We start from the raw sequence: 18,782 nt of genomic DNA, 5'->3' as shown, positions 1-18,782 counted from the left end.
CAGCATGGCTTCACCAAGGGCAAGTCCTGCCTCGCCAACCTAGTGGCTTTCTGTGATGGTGTAACAACAAGGGTGGACAAGGGAAAACCAATGGACGACATCTATCTGGATTTTTGTAAAGGCTTTGACACGGTCCCCCACAACATCCTTCTCTCTAAATTGGAGAGCCATGGATTTGTTGGGTGAACTGTTTGGTGGATAAGGAATTGGTTGGATGGTCGCAGCCAAAGAGTAGTGGTCAACGGCTCAATGTCCAGATGGAGACCAGTGACGAGTGGAGTCCCTCAGGGGTCCGTACTGGGACCGGTGCTGTTCAATATATTTATCAATGACCTGGACAGCGACATCAAGTGTACCCTCAGCAAGTTTGCAGATGACACCAAGCTGAGTGGTACGGTCAAGACACCAGAAGGGCGGGATGCCATCCAGAGGGACCTGGACAAGCTGGAGATGTGGGCCTGTGTGAACCTCATGAGGGTTCAACAAGGCCAAGTGCAAGGTCCTACACCTGGGTCGGGATAATCCCCGCTATCAATACAGGCTGGGGGATGAAAGGATCGAGAGCAGCCCTGCTGAGAGGGACTTGGGGGTACTGATAGACGAAAGGCTGGACATGAGCCGGCAATGTGCGCTGGCAGCCCAGAGGGCCAACCGTGTCCTGGGCTGCATCAAGAGAAGCGTGGCCAGCAGGTCGAGAGAGGTGATTCTGCCCCTCTACTCTGCTCTGGTGAGACCTCACCTGGAGTACTGCGTTCAGCTCTGGAGCCCTCAGCACAAGAAGGACATGGAACTGTTGGAGCAGGTCCAAAGGAGGGCTAAAAAAAATGATCCGAGGGCTGGAGCACCTCTCCTATGAGGACAGGCTGAGAGAGTTGGGCTTGTTCAGCCTGGAGAAGAGAAGGCTGCGGGGAGACCTGATTGCAGCCTTTCAGTACTTAAAGGGAGCCTATAGGAAAGATGGGGACAATCTTTTTAGTAGAGACAGCAGTGACAGGACGAGGGGTAATGGTTTTAAACTAAAACAGGGTAGGTTTAGGCTAGATATAAGGAAGAAATTCTTTACAATGAGGGTGGTGAAACACTGGAATGGGTTGCCCAGAGAGGTAGTGGAGGCCCCATCCCTGGAAACATTCAAGACCAGGTTGGACAGGGCTCTGAGCAACCTGATCTAGTTAGTGGTGTCCCTGCTCACTGCGGGGGGGGTTGGACTAGATGACCTCTAGGGGTCCCTTCCGACCCAAAACTTTCTATGATTCTGGGGTGAGGGCTGCTCCTGGTGAAGAGCTTGGGGCAGGGATCTCTCAGGCTGACCATGAAGGGTTTCCCGTGCACCTCTTTGCTTTGGGGGAATATACCTTTGACATGGGGGTTTCCCACCTGGGCTCGGACTTCCCACCCAAGATGCAGCAAGGCTGAGGGGTGAAAAGCCGCTACCAAGTGCAAGCAGCCAGTGCCGTCTCCTGCTAGGGCTTTTCCCTTGGAGGGTTGAAGCCCCTTGCCTGTCAGAACTTGGCAACAGCATCCCTCAGAACCTCTGTCTTTCCCTTGCCCCCTTAGGCAGCCCCTCTGACCAGCCTGACTGTTTCCCCATGCCCACCCATCCCTGGCCAGATCTCAAGAGCTAGCTTCTGCCACCCCCTCCATCTTGCCAGTTATGCTTCCCTTAAGCCATCCCCCTAGACATTCCTGTGGTAGCCCATCCCCCAGACAGTCTTGCTTCTCGCACCTTCCTCCCTCTCCCAAACCTCTGCCCCCACTCCACCTTTCCACCTCTTTCTTAAAGGCTTCTCAGAAACAAGAGATGGTGTCAGGGCTGTGTTTGCCTCATTCACTCCATGCAGTTGGGTGTAATGTGCATTTACTGGCCACTGGCAAGGAAGATCTAGCTCGTGTGGGAGGGTCCACAAAGTAGCCTGAGGCTGTGGAAACTGGGGATCTTGCTTTGAGATAGACAGCTTGCACCTGTCTGTTATCTTTTGGTTGCTGAACAGAAGACTGCCTAGAACTATCATCACTCTTTTTCTTTCAATTCCTTTCTAGCATGGTCAGTAACATAGCTCTTACATTCAACGTAGTAGGTAATTCAAAATACTCTGATTATATATTTATATAGGTGGGCATTCCTCGCTGCTGTCTTAATTTAATGAAGCTTTAAGAAAACCAATTCTTTCTCTTTTTCTCTGTTCTGCCTAGTCAGGCTTCTTTGAGAAAAGGCAAAAGCAAGCCTGTTAGGTAGATGCTTTAGTAGGGAAATTTGGATATGATGGAACTGTGTAAAAGCACAGTTTATTTATTCAGCTTTGAATGAAAGACTGTGATGTAGTCTGTACCATTCCGCACTGCAGAGCGATAATCTAATCTGAGATGATGTCTCTCGTATAAAACCTTGAAATACAGTTCCGCAAAATAGTGCAACTGAAGTAAAACTAAATACCACAAAGGTGGAAAGTTGTGCTGAGAAACCATCAAAAAGTTCTTTCTAATGTATTTATTGATGATGAAGTCTGAGTGATTATTCAATACAATCTGTCCTTAAAAGAATTAACTGAATGTGTATCTACTTTTATGCAATGTGCACTGACTTTGCTTTCCTCTGTTTTAATTTCTTCTAGGGCTGTCAGAATGAGTGCACGGCTGGAGGATGTTTGGGAGAAACAGCAAAGCATGTGACTGAATCTTTCAAGGTAAGCTGTTTGTTAACAGAGGAGTGTCTGAAACGTTTCAGTACATGGTGCCAGGCAGAATGTGCAACATAGTAGTGATGTGCAGGCGTGTATAGCTACTGCCACGCTTGAACGTTGTATTTCTGTAAGCTGCATTTGCTGAAAATGTTTTTAATGTAGAAATGAAGAATGTTACAAGAAGAACTTTAATTTGTTGTAGTTTCAGGCACTAACTAAACGGTTAGTAGTCATTAAGCAAAAATTAAAATGGAATAAGTGATTTTATTTTTAACTCTTATCTGCTTCAAAATTAGTAGAAATAAAGATTGATTCCTCCATTAAGGTTTTTTCCAAGCAAGGTCTATGTAACATTCTATTATATGTTAAACTTTGGCATTACAAATGGTGTTCAAAAGTAGGTTTTTCCATCTGGTCTCGAAGTTACAGAGCTAAGCATCTCAGAAGGACTCCACACCACAGCTCTGGCACGTAATCAGCACTGAACAAGCAAACAGGGCTATGATAATAAGGAATGCTGAGCAGCTGCCAGGAGCTGACATGAAATTGAATCCTTCTTTTATTTCTTTAATCTTATGCTTAGAACTAAGCTCAGTTAAGATATCACTCTTTTCCTCTGCCTCCTTCCTGAATGCAGTGCTAGTAAATAAGAGCTCATTTTAAGCACTGTGTGGACACAGATGTCACCTTTTAATTTTCTGTTGGAATGTAAAGCCCGTCAGCATGTGCTCCTTTGAATTCTACTTTCTGTCCTCATTCCCTCTTTTCCTGCTTCTCTTTTGCACTTGTTTTGCCTTTATTCCTTATGCCACACATCTGTCATTCTTTCTCCCCCTCTCTTTCCCTGCTGTACAATTTTTAAAAAGCCTCATCTATATTTTGCAGATGTTTAAAAACAGTACCCAGAAAAAGGTGACCTCGCTTGTGCTTTTTCAGCAGTTCCCTTCCTGTTATTGCTGACTATTGTCAGCAGAACATGAGAAGAAATGATAATGGTACACTTTGTAACTGTCATGTTCTTCCTTATTTTTGGGCAGCGTCACTGCTGTGCAATCTTCTGAATTATGCACAAGTAGTTATTTTCCTTTTAGTTGCCAGGCATTAACCAGATATGGAAAATAAATGTTGCAGAAAATGTGTTGGACTGCTCGATAAGATTTATTCTGATGCTAGTCTCATTGAAAACAGCAAAGAACTATTGAAAGTCCATGACTACAGAATTTTGCCATGTAGCAACACGCCATTTAATTTCTTTTTCCTCATTCTCAGCCCTTCCCAGTTGTTCTCTTCCTCATTTCTTTGCATTGTGTGTCTCTGGCAATTCTGCCCAAGGAGGAAGATTTAGGACAACTTTTCAGCCAGAAGGTCTGATTTGGAAAATGTTGACAAAAGCAGGCATGCAACCAGTTTTGCAACCCAAAGAATTCACTAGTGTGGAGAGCAGAGTTGTTTTGTGAATTCACCTTTAATAAATAGGCAAGACGGATCTCGGCAGATTCATTCAGTATACTGGTGTATTTAAAAACAAAAATTGCTTTACAGAGAGGAGACTCTTGTGTAACCACGATGTGCTCTTTCCTTCCGCTCCTTGATATAGTCCAGAAGGAAGACAGACAGAGTGGCAACAGACTCTGATAGTGCTTGGGTTGTAGGTGAACTGGACATATATTAAAGCAGACTTAAGGCCGATTTAATTATACCAGCAGTCAAGCAGGTGCCTTACCAAAGCTCCAAATATTAGGTGGCACAAAGTCAGATTTAATCTAGTTTCCTTTCTATCGATACTTGTATGTCATCCAGAATGGCAAATCATTGTAGTGGAGAGTCTGTGTGAGGGAAAAAATATACTAGCAGGTGGGACAGATGGTCATAAAGAAAATAATACTAGAAAAAACAGCTGGCTCAGGCTGAAGTCTAATTTGCAAGTCCGTTCCTGCCTTATGGCTCTGTTTCTGAAGATTAGTTGCAGTCACCAGAAAACGGTATAGTTTTTTAGAAAATATTGTACTGTAGGGGGTTGATGTGTGAAAGTTATGATGGGAGTGTCATGTATTATAATTATAATAATTATTTATAGTTTCTTTAACTTCATTGTCAAATTAAAAAGAAAAACTTTGTAAATGAAGGAAAAAATAACACCAGACAAAGTGAAATAAAACAGCCTAGGTTCATTGTGTGGAACTTCACAAACACTTCTGTGGAAGACAGTTACAGTTACAATTTCAGAAACTATAGCTAATAATATTTCAAGAGGAATTGAGTTGACCCATGGGGCTGACTGTGATGAAGAAAGCTGCAATTTTGTGCCAGTATACTAGGTAATCCAAGATTGTGGGAATGTAGAAAAAAGGCTATGATTTTGTTTTATGCTTACATAAAACATATTGTTTAAAGTGGATGATGCCTAATGTTTGAATGCCAGATTAGCCCTCTGAAGACATTTCTTTTTAGAACACGGTGCTGTGCTTTTTAGGTAGGGTGAGTTGCTTTTAAGTTTACTGCAATTTCTGCCTGACTTGAAAGGTGGACTTGGAGGAGAATCCCTGTGCACTGGGAGGGAAGGAATGAATGCTACCTGCAGCTTCCAGCAAGCACTGAGCCCCTCTGCTAGCTGCTCGCTGTTTTCAATTCTCATGGTCGTCTTTTAAGTCAATAGGTCAGAAGTGGCACTTTGTTCAATTTAACTGCTACAGAACTACCTTAATTTGACTCACGCCTGCAGTTAAAAATCTCATTCTGACAGCTCTGTGATTTAAAAGATACTTAATGTGTCACATTTAGAGTTGACATAAGGCTAGTGATCGTCACAGCCAAGAACATCCAAGGAAACAGTGCTTATGCTAGAGTTTCCTCTATTGTACAGAACGTCAGATCTCCAGGATTTATCTACCCAGTTCCTTCCACTAGAGTGAAATCTTCCCCCCTCAACCAGCTATTGTTCGCACGTATTTATTGGTTTAAAAAACTGGCTGTGGTTTGTGACCGTAGCCTAAGAAGTTATACTTGTAGTTTTTGTGTATTGTCAGCACCGGATCTCTAGGAGGGGTGTATGAAGCCGTTAATGGAAAGTGCAGTCATCCTCTGTACCACTGCAAATATTTCAGAATGTTGAATCAATAAATGCACATATCTGGTTTTGGTCTTATATGTGTCTTTTTTCATTCAGTAATAACATGAAATAGTACAGTCATGTCTAAGGCACTTAATGTTTATGATTGAAAATCTGGTATTTATATTTTATTTATTTTATTATTATTATACAGTTTATTTAATGCATTCTTTCTGCTTATTTACTGTCACAAGACAGAGTGACTGTTCTTTGTGTAATGCAGCGATCTAATTCCATACATAACTCTAATTTGGTTTCTTTTAATGTGTATATTAGCTCCAACTTTCAATTTGTAAAACTTGGTTTTAAGAAACTAAAGGCATCTATGACTGCCTTTTCTTTCCCTCATGTTATCAATCCTAATCCAGAAAAACAATTTTAGTTTTTATGTAACTTTTTGCTATGGAATACATTTTCTGTTGGAGAGGCAGAGACATGGAATACCTAAAGAAGGTATTACCTATCCCTGTTATGTTTCTCTGCTTTAATGATCTGAAGCTATGTAGAATTAGTTGAGCATCTTAATGATGTTGAGCAAAGTTCAGTTCTTATGTTTTAATTTTTAATGGCCTATTTACAGTAACAAAGTGGTATGGACCTGCTAGGGATTACTGGCTAGTCTGCCACGCCTAAGCAGAATAAAGTAGCTGTAGTTTACAGGTGGATTTGGATTGACTTGCTAATATGACGACTTGTGGCAGTGGAATGACAAACGTTTAAGTGGAGCTTCTGTATCAGAATGGCTCTGTATGTTACTGTAAATAACCATGAGTGTTCCCGCACAGTCTTCTGCAGGCAGACTCAAGCTTTCCAGGATCTGAGCCAGTGGGATGTGAGCCCATGGCAGACTGGAAACTATACAGGCAGGTTAGTGCAGTGCTGTGCTCAAACTAATAATCCCTGTTGAGATCTTGGACTTGCTAGACTGAATACACTGCTATACCAATATGTTTGTGTGGCTTCCAGTTTGAATCTGGCTCATGTCTCACTGTGTGAGGTGCTGGATACAGGGATTTTTCTGCAATGATGTATGATTTAGTGTTCATTTTTTGCATTGCTATAATGTTTTAGAGCCCAAGCTGTGAACTAGCTGATGTTGTGCTAGGTATTGTAGAAATTACGTAAAGATTACTCCCATGCTGAATAAAAAACCAAAATCTTTGACAGTTTTTCCACAGAATCTAAAGCTGTAGTGTATTTTACCTCTGGACGAAGTATGAAGAAACTGAAAATTTATTTCCAATGCAGTCATTTGTGGTTCAAATTGAGAGACTGCCAAAAAGTTTTACAGGCGGTGATCTTGTTCTTGTACATCTCATCACACAGACGTAGTTGTTTTTTGTAATAGGACCTTAAGTTGCACGTTTTAAAACATGTAGCCTTTGCATGAAATGACTGTGAACTTGGTTGGCTCTGTGTGAAACGTACTGCGGCTGATTCAGATTCTCTGCTTTGTTCCACGTTCTTGACAAATAACGCAGTAGCATTAAAGACAAAGAACAGGTGTTAATCTTACCCTAGAAACATTTGAATTATAAATAAAATAGTATTATAGGAACAATCTATGCAGTTAAGATGTAGGTTAGATGTTATAACAGTATGCATCATACCTTGTTATTTAGTGCATGGTAAAAACAGTTGGAAAAAATCCTTTTTTCTGTAGAGAACAATATGCCTATTTTAAAAACAGTCTTTCAAAGGAAAACCTAATTATTGCATTTTCTAAGTTTACATTAATGAAACTACATTACTGTGATTCATTACCATGTTTATGCTAATGAAACTCAGGTGCGTCTATAATTCCTGCCAAATACAATGGCATAAAGGATTCCTTACTCTGGAAATTGGGAGAGGGACCAGTCCATTTTGAGATAGTATACAGATTTAAGCTTTATTTTAGAAATATATTTTATATGTGAAAATGTTGCTGACAAAGATAAAGAATAAACAATTCTCCAATACTGGTTTTTTTTAAAGAAAATTGTTCACCAAAATTTCTTTCTTCCCCTCCAATGCGAAGATTAGAAGCCTATAAAATAAAGAATAGTCTATTTTTTTGAAACATCTTTTCAAAATCTGAACTAATTGACTATCACATTGGCACAACATTAGATCTACATGGTGAAAGTACCACTCCTTGAAGAGTTTAGGAAGTACATAGCACTTGTGTGCTAATGAAAACTTGTGTTTTCATTTTCTATGAGCAGTAGGTAAAGTTTCTGGCATGCTCAGAGTATATGGATCAAGGGAATGCTGAACTGTTTTTGGAATGAGGACATATATGCATTGTAGTTACCACATTACGTACAAGGCCAACAAATATAAGGCAGTTTACATTATTTATATGTTTTCATATCTCTTCCTCTCCACCTCATTCACAATTTGTCATTTTCTACTGACATCATTAAATTATTTACCTGCCAAAGCATATGGGTACTCAGTGAGGCTTTTTGTCATGTTGCAGCTGTTGATTCTTCTGTGGTTTAGGGTTGGGGGGGTGTTAGGAGGATGCCTTGCCATTTTAAATTATATATTACATCCCATTTTAAATTTTGGTTGATCAGATAGAACATTTCCTTTATGTTTGCCTTAAGTTGTATGCGGAAAAATTTATTACAGAATTTTACCAATATCTTGATGCTGTTATGAGCAGTAGCTCCCCAAAATGTGTATATAGGAAAGCTGCTTTTATATAAGTTGTCTTGAAGCAGTAAAAGAAAGGCAAACAGTTGGAGGTGTATACGTGTGTGTATGTGTAATGTCACACAATAAGGCATCTCCAAATATTTTGTGTCGTAGAACCATAGGCCATTTAGTCCCTCCTCCCACTGAAAGTGGGACTCTCATCAGCACGAGACCAGGTCAGCTGTGGCTTTGTCTGTTGAGAGCAGTGCTGCACTACTCTCTTAAAGCAAATGTTTTTTTCTGATGTCCAGTCTGAACCTCCTAAGCTAAAACTGTGTCAGTTACCATTTTGTAGGTCATCTCTCTATAATTTCCATGGAAGTACATAGCTTTAGCCACTGTTAGATTAGGATGCCAAGCTAGAGGCCTATTCTGTCATTGTTATAACAGTATTTAGCATTTGTAGACTGGGCATTACTTTAGAAAAAGTCTTTCTGATTTTATTTTGATTTCAACTGAATCTATTCACTTAGCTTTTCATCGATGGCAATAAAATTTGCCTTTTGTCACATGTGGAATCAAAAAAAACCTGGAAAGTAATAATATTATATCACAGTCACTGCATATCACTTGATTATGCCTCCTAGCAGGGTGTGTATATGCTGCAGAATTACTTCAGGTGATTTACAAACAAAGATATTCCCTCATCTTCACCTGCCAAGAGGGAAACCAGCTACAGGACAGAGAAGATTGAGTGCCAAGGGGTTTCTGTGGCATTCTGTATCCACGCAGGCATTGCACAAAGTTATTTGAATATTCCTCATGATAGCAGGGCAAGACTGACTTACGTATCTGCTGCTTTCATTCCAGTTATTAGGAAAGTATGGGTGTAGGTCACAGTAACGATCAACCCACAGTGCACTTGTGGGGGACCACCCTGTTTTGCTGAAAGAGAGAAGAAAGCAAGCCCAGTATGTGTTAATGAATGTTGCAGTGGTGGTTGGTTGCTCGGAGAAAGTGGCTTTCCTGAAGGAGACCATGCAAGTTTCATGCACGTGTGGAGGGTACACTAATGAAGCTTAGTATTGCTGATGGCTCTACTTGGCACATCAACGTTTCTAAATCAAGCTTGTTATCACTGAGTAGTAGCAGTAGTGTCACTGCTCCAGGACTGTAGTAGCCAAGAAATGCTACTGAGCAACAAAAAGTTCTTAGTGCTATGAAAATAATTCACCAGGCTTCTTCCATGATATGCTAAAGGATGATTTCCCAACAGTCTGCAAGTAAGTTTCTTAAGCTATCGGGAACCCATCTCTGTTGTGGCATTTGAGATCCGTGGCAGCTCTGTTCGGTTTTAGCTTGGTGGCAAGCAGTTCTGTGTTACTCTTCAGGTAGGTAATGTCCTTCAACTACATGCAAGCTTTTAGCAAATAGGTTTTCTAAGCTGTAGTAGAGAAACCGATTGTCCCATTATCTGAAGCTGTAGGATTTGCAAATCAAGCTACTTGTGTTAAGCAAATAACAGGAGCTTTTAGCTAAGATAAAAGGAAGATGCTAGAAAAACAGCCAGAGGATAGTTTGGCTGAGTTGATTTATAGCGCAAAGAAAGTGGTGCTTTATCTTAAGCTCCTAGTTAAAAAGAAGATAAAGTCAGTGTCTGTAAAAGCACGGAAATTGTGCTAGAGTTTCCAAGTTCCATTTGGCTTGTCTAATTTTCTGGTTTTATATTTCCAAGGTGAAGAATCGCTTTTGAAACGTAGGGCTTTAGCACCAGCCAGTGATTCCCAAAGGAAACTATCTGACTCAAAAACTTATAAAATCCATGGTGTTGATACCTATTTCCAAGAATTCTTGAATTTTTATGTCATCGTGATATCAAGCCCCTGGATTTGATACTAAATGTTTTCTTTGCTGAACACACATGAATAGTAACTACAATTTAGGAAGAGAATTTAGTCTTTGTTTCATAGGATTCTGTTTGCCTTTCTGCTTGCTTTTGAAATTACTTCTATACCGTAACTTTCATGAACTAACAGCCCAGAGAGCTAGAAGAGTTTTATCTTAAACCTGTACTTGGTCCCTGTTTCTAGGAAAGTACTGATTGGAATGAATTGGCAAAACATGGCTGTTTCAGTAGCAGATCAAACATTGAAATTCATGGCAATTTGTAAGTTTACCTTTTGTCTACCAGAGTGAGAGGGAGATGAGATAAGAGAAAAATTAAAATTTCATTGACTGAATGTTTGAAATAGTTCCTGTAACCGCTGTGTAAGAGATGGTACCATGAGAGCATTTTATATTCCCCGAAGTTTTTGAAATTCTGTATGAAACTATAAATTCGGAATGCCTTCATTCCATGAATTCACTTCCCTTCATGTCTGCAAGCTTATTAAAATCAGGGTAAGAAGATTTAATTGCTCAGGACTTGGACATGTAAGATTATGATTCTATTCCTGGCTATTCCACGTAACATGTTTGTGACTGGCCAGGCTAGTTAGCTGAAATATTTCTAACTTGTTTGTCTGAAATTTAGGTTTGCAGTTCATTTCTTCCTTCAATACAGCTACTTCTTTAGAAAAGCTTAGAAGTAAATATCTCATTTTTTGTTTCACTTTCTTCATGTGAAATAGAAATTATGTTTCCTGAACCCAGGAGACAGCAGTGTCTTAAATCTTTGTGGACCAAATTCGTAAGTTTAGTTTTCATACAGCATTATTTGAACATCTAAAATACTGTGTTGCTGTTCAAAATGTGATGTTGGTGAAATGTCACAAATCTCTCTATTCCAGTTTTGTGTCACAGGCCAGTGTGAGCCCTCAGCTTGTGTTAAGCTCAAACCTTCTCCCAGGCAAACTCTTTCTAAAAATGGAACATCGTGTTTATGCTACAATGCAGAAATACAGTGGTTGTGAGGCAAGGAGCAGCACAGCATCAGGAATTGCATTAACCAAGCTGTCAGATCTTTTGAGAAGAAGCTGTACGTACTAGTAGTGAATAATATGAATAGTGTAATTAGTTAATGTGTTCCATTAGTGAAGAATGGTCCTTGTTTTGTATTTATGGAAATGTTTGAGTATGAGTCTATGAGAGGACTTTCTGTGCAGGCAATTGGGCTATTAAAGGATTGCAGTCTGTGATTTCCCTTATCATTCTGCATGGAATTGCTTCTTTCTAATCGGAAGGCCAGGTATGCCTGCATGGCAGACGTGAAACGCAGTTGCATGGCCAAAGAGGATTTTTGTATAGCTAACTTGACCAGCGGTAACAGTAAGCTATAGCAGTATATTTTTCAGTACAGTGCAATGACTGCTTTAAAGCCTGCTCATACGTCTCCCTACTTACACTTTCTGATCACCCCACTTAATTAACTGGAATAGCTGTTAGCAAACAGAAGTAGTTTACGGGACCAAAATGCAATAATGTGTCCGGTTTCTGTTCCTATGTTTAGTAGGGTTATCGGCATCTTTTTGGTTTATATTTTAAAGAAGTAGTCATATTTGAAATATTTTATATAAATCTTTGATAGATGAGATACTTCATGACTGGTTTTTGTAGATCTGAAAATACCATTAGCTGGAGTAGGAAAGATAGACCCCTTAAAATCAAATAGGTGCTTTCCTTAAGATTTCCTTAATATCAGGTAGAAGGTTTCATTAGGATCTGTAGAAACCCCATTCCTTAATCTTCCTTAACTTTAAAATGTATATCTTCTGAAACTTGTGTTAGTGGAGAACAGACTAGTGAGTAAGGGGCAACCCCCCTCCGCCCCCCCAAACCATTACTAGTCCATTTAATTTTCCCAAAGCAGTAGAAAGGAGTGAGGCTACAAAGATTTAGGTGGTTTTTCCTCCCTTACAACACAAATTCCTACAAAGCTGGAGGAAGGGGTCTTGATTGACTTAAATGGGCTTTGGATCAAATCAGTGGGAGTTGGCATAGGGCAACATTTCAGCAACATACGGAAGAACTCTTAAAATTTGGTTAGTGCCATTGAAATCAATGATATTATGTGTTATCTAGGTGCTTGCGTGTTTTGTAGGGCAAAATGGGCTTCTTCAATGCTTTCTCTACAGTCTAGCCAGACTATAGCTTTCCAACATTTTTATTTCCCTTCTGGTGCATTTTGGGGACTGCATTTTCAGCTGTGCTGATGCCCTCGGTGTCCTTTTCATTCTCTAAGGCAAGAAATTTACGTCCATTCCAATCACTTATTTGCTGTCTTGTCAGAGCAGGTTTACTTCCCTGCCAGCTGCTCCAAATCAAACATTCCTGCATCAAAGTTGAAGCATCAGTCACATCAGGGGAAAGGTTAAAGAAGGCAATGTTTTCTTCCCATTGCTTGCAGAGTGTAGGAGAAGCTAATTACTTGGTTTGACAAATATTTGATAAATATCTGTTAGGAATAGTTTAGGTAGATGCCTTGCAGAAGATGGACTAGACATAGTCATTCCAGCTGTATTTGCTGTTACTTCCATGAATGACTCACAACTGATTCAGAGCCTTGACTCCCTTTTGCTTTGTCATTTGTTCTGTGGTTTATTAACCAGTGCACGGTAAACCCGATACAATCATTCCAGTGCAATTACATGTGCTAATGTATTCCCAGATGAAGTCTCAGGAAAGCTTTATGTTGAAAGGTTTCTGGGTATTCTCTCTGGAGTTGCATAAGATATTTTCTTATATGCTTCTCTTTATTTTTTTATAGTAGGAAGATTAGGGCTTTCTTCCTGCTTAAATCTTAATATATCTTCGCACGCTTTCCATTCTCAAGCCTCAGGCTCTGCTATAAATTTAAGAGAGTATTGATGGTAAAGGGATTATAGGACATCTTACATTAACATTACGTTTTATACTTACAAGCTAGTAACAGATTTCTAAGAACTTATTTAACTCTGTCTTAGTCTGTTTTGAGTTGATATGACTCTTATTATTTTTATTGTTTGTACTATAGACTTAATTTTTGTGATCAGAGACATACAGGGCTTAGCCCTGTACAGAAAGCAATAGTCTCTGCCCCAAAAAACTAGAAGTCTTTTCCAAAGAAGGTGGGGATGAGAAAAGAAACAAAACCACAGACCCTGGTTTACCCAAGGCTTGTAGGACATAAATCCTCTCTTTTTCACTCAAATAGATGCTGCTGTGGTGTCCGCTAGTGATTAGTGGATTAAACTGAGAGCTAGTAATTCAAACAAACTAGACAAAAAGAACACTTGCTAGAAGAGATTGCAGTTGGTTTCATCTGCTGGAGCAGTATTCAGCATTTCTATCTCTAAGACAGGGTTAGGCATGGGCAGAACAGGTGGTTGCTTGTTTTGTCCCAATGGAGGAGAAAAGTATCAGTTGCTGTAACACCACACACAGCCTCCATAACCTTTTCCTGCTTTCTAGCTGCACAGCCTAGCACTGCTGCTGTGTGCTCAGGTGTCACTGGTGGAGGAGTTGGCATGTCATCCCTGATATCTCTCAGAGTTTGACAATAGTTTGGCACAAGCCTTTTTTTTTTACGTGCAGTGGTAGCTGTTAAGCATGATTCATGATGTCTGCCTGCAGAAATCAGGCCCATGTGATGAAGGCTCTTCTTGGATCAGGTTGCAATTCCCTGTGTGCTGCTCATAGTAGATGCTCTACAGGAGCAATTACGTGCAATATATAGTAGCCTGAACCCTGCTGTATGAGGCTGCTGAGCTGCAATATCTAATGGATAAGCTTCTCCAGCCATTTAAGGTCGCTGCTCAGGTTATCAAGAAAATGGAGGCAATCCTCTGCCGCCTGCAGCTTGACATCTAGAAAGTGATGGAGCTCAATGAGTCACAGGAGAAAGGTGGTAGCTTGCTCATTGGCTGCAAGGCCAAAAAAAATTCTTTAAGAGAAGAGAGGGTTTCAGCTTCCAAAGCTGAATTAACAAGCCACTTTCTCCAGCGTAGTTAGCATCCTCAACTTAATTGCCCATCACTGCTTCTCTTTGGCAGTGCAAACCTCTTCTCGGTCTGTCATATAGGAGGAGCTCAGGCTCAGGAGGCCAGTCAGAAGGTGTTTTGGGGTGACAGTAGCTGCTGCAGCAGAAATAATGGCTTGCTGAGATAGAGATGTGTGTGCTGAGGAGGACCCAAATGCAATGCTGAGGGTGCCACAGCCGTAAGGACTGAACAGCAGGAGAACTACATCCTCATCCCTGGAGCCACCCTCAAAACCATTCTGTCGAGTCCCAGCCTCATTCTCTCCAACTCCTCCTGGCTACGCTTTGTTACCTTTCCCCTTCGTAGTAATTCCTCACGCTCTTTGTAATCTGTCTCCTTCTCAATATTTCCTCTGCTCCTGCAACCACTTTTTGCTGTTCACAAGTGCAAGGGCAAAATAAGCTGTTCAATTTTGCCTGTGCTTCTGTGTCTGTTATTGCATCAGAAGGCCCTGATCTTTCCTGGGATATTCTTACGAACTCAGCATAAATAATACAAAACAATAGTTGCAGTTACTTTGTGATCTTGAATGAATCACCTTGACTAGAAGTCAGGGAGGTTACTTATTTCATCAGAATAGACTACAGTCAGTCTTGCTGAGTGGATGTTAACATTTTTAGGATCTCTGCTGAAACTTGCTGTTATAGTTAGGCAACTTGTAAGGTATTTCACAGCTGAGGCTGCCAGTTCTGTTTTTACTCAAGTAAGTGATAGAAATACTTGGCCCAGCACAGCATTTAGAAAAGTATAGGTATGTCAAATGAATTACACCTGTTACAGGCATCAGTCTATTGCTTATGGGCTAGTAGTTTCAGTGCAGTGAGAATAACCACACCCAAGGATGATATGGGAAGGCATTGGCAAAACTGGATGGAAAGAGTAGAACAAAACACGTACTTGCCACCTGCACCTACCTGAGACAGCTCTCTAGGGTAGGAAAGGTAGGAACGTAGTAACGAGAGTCACAGCTCTGGCCAGAGGCTGCTGTCAGCTTCAAATCCGCTTAAGGCAAAGGCTGGGTAGGATAAGCATTAAACTGACATCTTGGCTAGAGGCACTAGAATGTCTTGCTACAGCTTGGTTAAAATTGACACTGACCAGCACGTCACTTTTAATTTGATCTAGCTCATAATTGACAAGATCTGTTTTGATCAAATGATGAATTTTAGTTTCAGGAGGTCACAATGTATCTTCTTTGCTTGGGCTGGGTAAAGCTTCGCTCTGGAAGAAGTCCTGTTGGAATCAGCAGGCACTTTTCAGATGAGGGGCTATGCAAAAAAGTGCATCTGGTTGGGACAGTGGCTGTTTGTAGATGTAGTGTTGCTATATAAGCCCTGAAAATCAACAGTATCCGGCTGGCTTCCCCACCACTCCCTTCTGCCTGCCACAGGCAGGGCAATCTGGTTCTTCCTATTCCTTACCTGAGTGCCCTGAGCAGGGACCTAGGCACATATCTGGTACGTACTGTACTGCTGTGACATGCAGCGTGCAGGGCTGGAACTACATCTTTGTCAATTTACTTTAGGCAACAGGGACTGAATAGCTGCACTCAGCAGACTGTGTGCCACATTCTTTCTTTATCTCCCTTATCCTTTTTGTTCCTGCATTTACTGGTTTTCCTTCACGTTTAATGGTTTTATTAGGCAGCAGCGTCAGATGGTGCTTGAGAGCACGTTCATAAACAAAGCAAGCAAAACACAAACCTGGCTGAAAATTGCTCTTTGTATTGGCAGGACAAACAGCGGAGATTTGGATGGGTGTTAATGCCAATCCCTAAGACATCCTTAATACTGCTTTCAGGGCTGGGGGCATGTTGACAAAGGAAAGAAGTAAACTGCTGTTTATAAAGGTCATAGGTGATACCATGGTAGCACTGCAGGGATTTTTTTAATGAGTTGTATTAAAGTAATAGGCATTGATACTTAATCAGTACTGCTGGTATTAGTCACCTGGTCTTGTTCTGCTCTCTGTGAGGGCGCTTCCGAGCATCTGGTTTCCCTCCTGCTTGTGCTGCTTGAACAGCATCGCAAATCGCTGGGGCAGGACTTCAGGGCAAGTTAAGCCAAAAGGACCTGAGGAACAGGTGAGGTGTTATGTAGGGGGTCTTATCACTCAGGGACCTAGAAGAGGTTGAGAGTGCTGGCAGTACTTTGTGCTGCAGACCACAGTGTGGGACAGAGCACTCCAGGGTGGGTTCTCCAACTCCCACCTGCCCTGCCATCCCCCTCCATGGAAAAAAAGACTTAATGTATTGCAGCACTTGATGGTGTCTTGACATACTGGGATTCTGAAAGATTCAGTGGCTTTTGCACACTGTTACCTTGCACTACTTACTGCTTGGTAAAAAGAAGGAGAAAAATACAGTAGGATGAATATGGGGGAAGAGCTTAAGAGAATAATGGCCAAAAAAAATCTTAAATGCATCTCCTGAGAGTTTAGCAGGATTATGAGGATCAGGGAAATTGCCTTTTTGCCTGTTTCATGATTGTTGCCCTACTGGTCTGTGCACTCTTGCTTATATTTGAGGTCTTCCACAGGCTGTTCCTGCTGTTTGAAGGAAGTGTTAGGGGTCAGGTGTCGTACCTGATATTGTTGAGGCAGGTGTTTGCAAAGTGCCTGAATGAAAGCTGGTTTCCCTAAATGCTGAAGGAGGTGGGAAACAGCAGGCAGGCTCCTTGTTCAGAGTGCGCAGCTCCACCAAGCTCTGTGGTCCAGAAACTGTTTGCTTCCTTTTTGGGTAAGCATCACAGCTACCTACCCCTCTAGACTTTCTGCCTTCAAGGGACTCAACTTGAAATCCAGTCCAGTGATTGCTCTTTCTGACTGCAGAAAGTCCCCAGTCCTTGTGGCTGAGAGCTGTGCAGTGTGGGCTACTGCTCTGAGCCATAGGCGCTGCTGTGTGACCACCCACCACGCAGGAGCACCCATGAGTGAGTGCTTGGCCCATCTTTTATCTGTAATAAGCCAGCACAGGAGTGACTCTGGATCTGGGACCCTCTTTGTATTAGCCGTTAGAGCATAACGATGTGCTTGGATTTGATTCGCGTAGTTTTACTATATTATCACTCGCATGACAGAGACTGTCCAAGGCTCTCTTGAACCTCAGGTCTCCAAATCTGGAGAAATATCTTTGGTGGCATAACTGGGTCAAATAAAGACCAACTGCTCCCAAGTGAGCGTGTTTCTTCACTTGTGGCTGCAGCTTCTGCTCCATCTACGTGTGCTTGCAGGCCTATGAGAACAGCCAGTTTAAAATCCTGCTCCATCCTCAAAGTAAAAGCTGTTTGTTAACTCCAGTGAGCTTAGCAAACTGTTTTATGGTGCTGCCTTTCAACTAAGTGTGCTACCACAATAGAGGAAGTGAAACTGAGGCGTAAAACCAGAAATCAGCACACTGATGGGAGCTCTAGGGGACGAGACTTCATATGATAGTTCTGGTTCCCAGGCCAGTTTGTCGTAAAGATAATTAGCTCAATGAAAATGACGTGAGATGAGACAGAAGCCTTGACTTCAGGGAGAGCTGTTAATACCACTGGCAGTAGGAGTTCTTTGGAAGCTGTGCTTCTGTCCAGAGATAAAGTCAAGGATATAACTGTGTTCTACCTCCTCGCTTAAGCCCCACTGACATCCTGCTCCTGCGTAAGTATTTTCCCAACCTGAGTCTTGCATTGTGAATAGTTACAAACACTCCTCTGTGGCTTTTATTTTGATCCATGCTCTTCTGAGATACCTTCTTTTCCAGAGCATGTGAAAAGTGTTGTCAGGTAAAATACATTTTGATTTTCAGGACCTAATAAAGTAGTGCTTTTCCCATTGGAGCATACGCTGTCAGCAGGATAAAGGGTACTCTAAAGAGTTAAGAAAAGTAATTGTTTCATCAGATTATGTATTAGTTCAACCAGGCTAATGCACTGTAATATCTAGACAAGCCCTATAATTGGAGATGGTTTCAAACAAGCTTTTAGCTATTCATGTGCTCCAGCTCTAAGTTAATTTCACATCTAAGCCATTAAATAAAACAAACAAACAAACAAAAAAAACCCCGAAAAACCACAAACCAAAACCAACCAATCAATAAAAAATAGGCCATTCATTAAAGACATCTTGTAAATCAGGTTGTTTACAGACAGGGGTGTGTGTGCTCTTTTTCAAAAGCTTGGGACTATTTTTTTCTCATTTTGCAAAATGCGTGCTGAGTCTGAAGAGTCAAAGTCCGTGATCTGTCTTGCAGAACCACCTTTTTAGTGCATGTGCAAATCATCTGACAGTAGTCTGAAGTATCTGCACTGCAGTCGATTCTGTGTGTACCCAACATAGAGGAGTAAGGTTTCACTTGGGGATCTGTAAGAAGAGTCAGTAGTTTTTCAGTCATGTTAGGAAGGAAGATGGAGCTTTGACTACAATTTTTTG

General features: G+C 41.2%; 1 protein-coding gene across 2 annotated transcripts in view; it reads left to right on the top strand.

Annotated features, from left to right (window-relative positions):
* The window catches only part of BCAT1 (branched chain amino acid transaminase 1), a 75,475-nt gene that overhangs the window by 20,061 nt on the left and 36,632 nt on the right, over positions 1–18,782 (top strand). For both annotated transcript variants that reach the window (XM_075439896.1, XM_075439905.1), the window contains exon 2: positions 2,613–2,684. In XM_075439896.1, coding sequence (XP_075296011.1) covers positions 2,613–2,684 — 72 coding nt within the window. The remainder of the gene's footprint in view (positions 1–2,612; positions 2,685–18,782) is intronic.

This window comes from Opisthocomus hoazin, chromosome 1 (assembly GCF_030867145.1).
Source record: "Opisthocomus hoazin isolate bOpiHoa1 chromosome 1, bOpiHoa1.hap1, whole genome shotgun sequence".
Taxonomy (NCBI): Eukaryota; Metazoa; Chordata; class Aves; order Opisthocomiformes; family Opisthocomidae; genus Opisthocomus; species Opisthocomus hoazin.
Note: the sequence above shows the minus strand (reverse complement) of the source record. Positions and strands in the feature narration are given on the sequence as shown.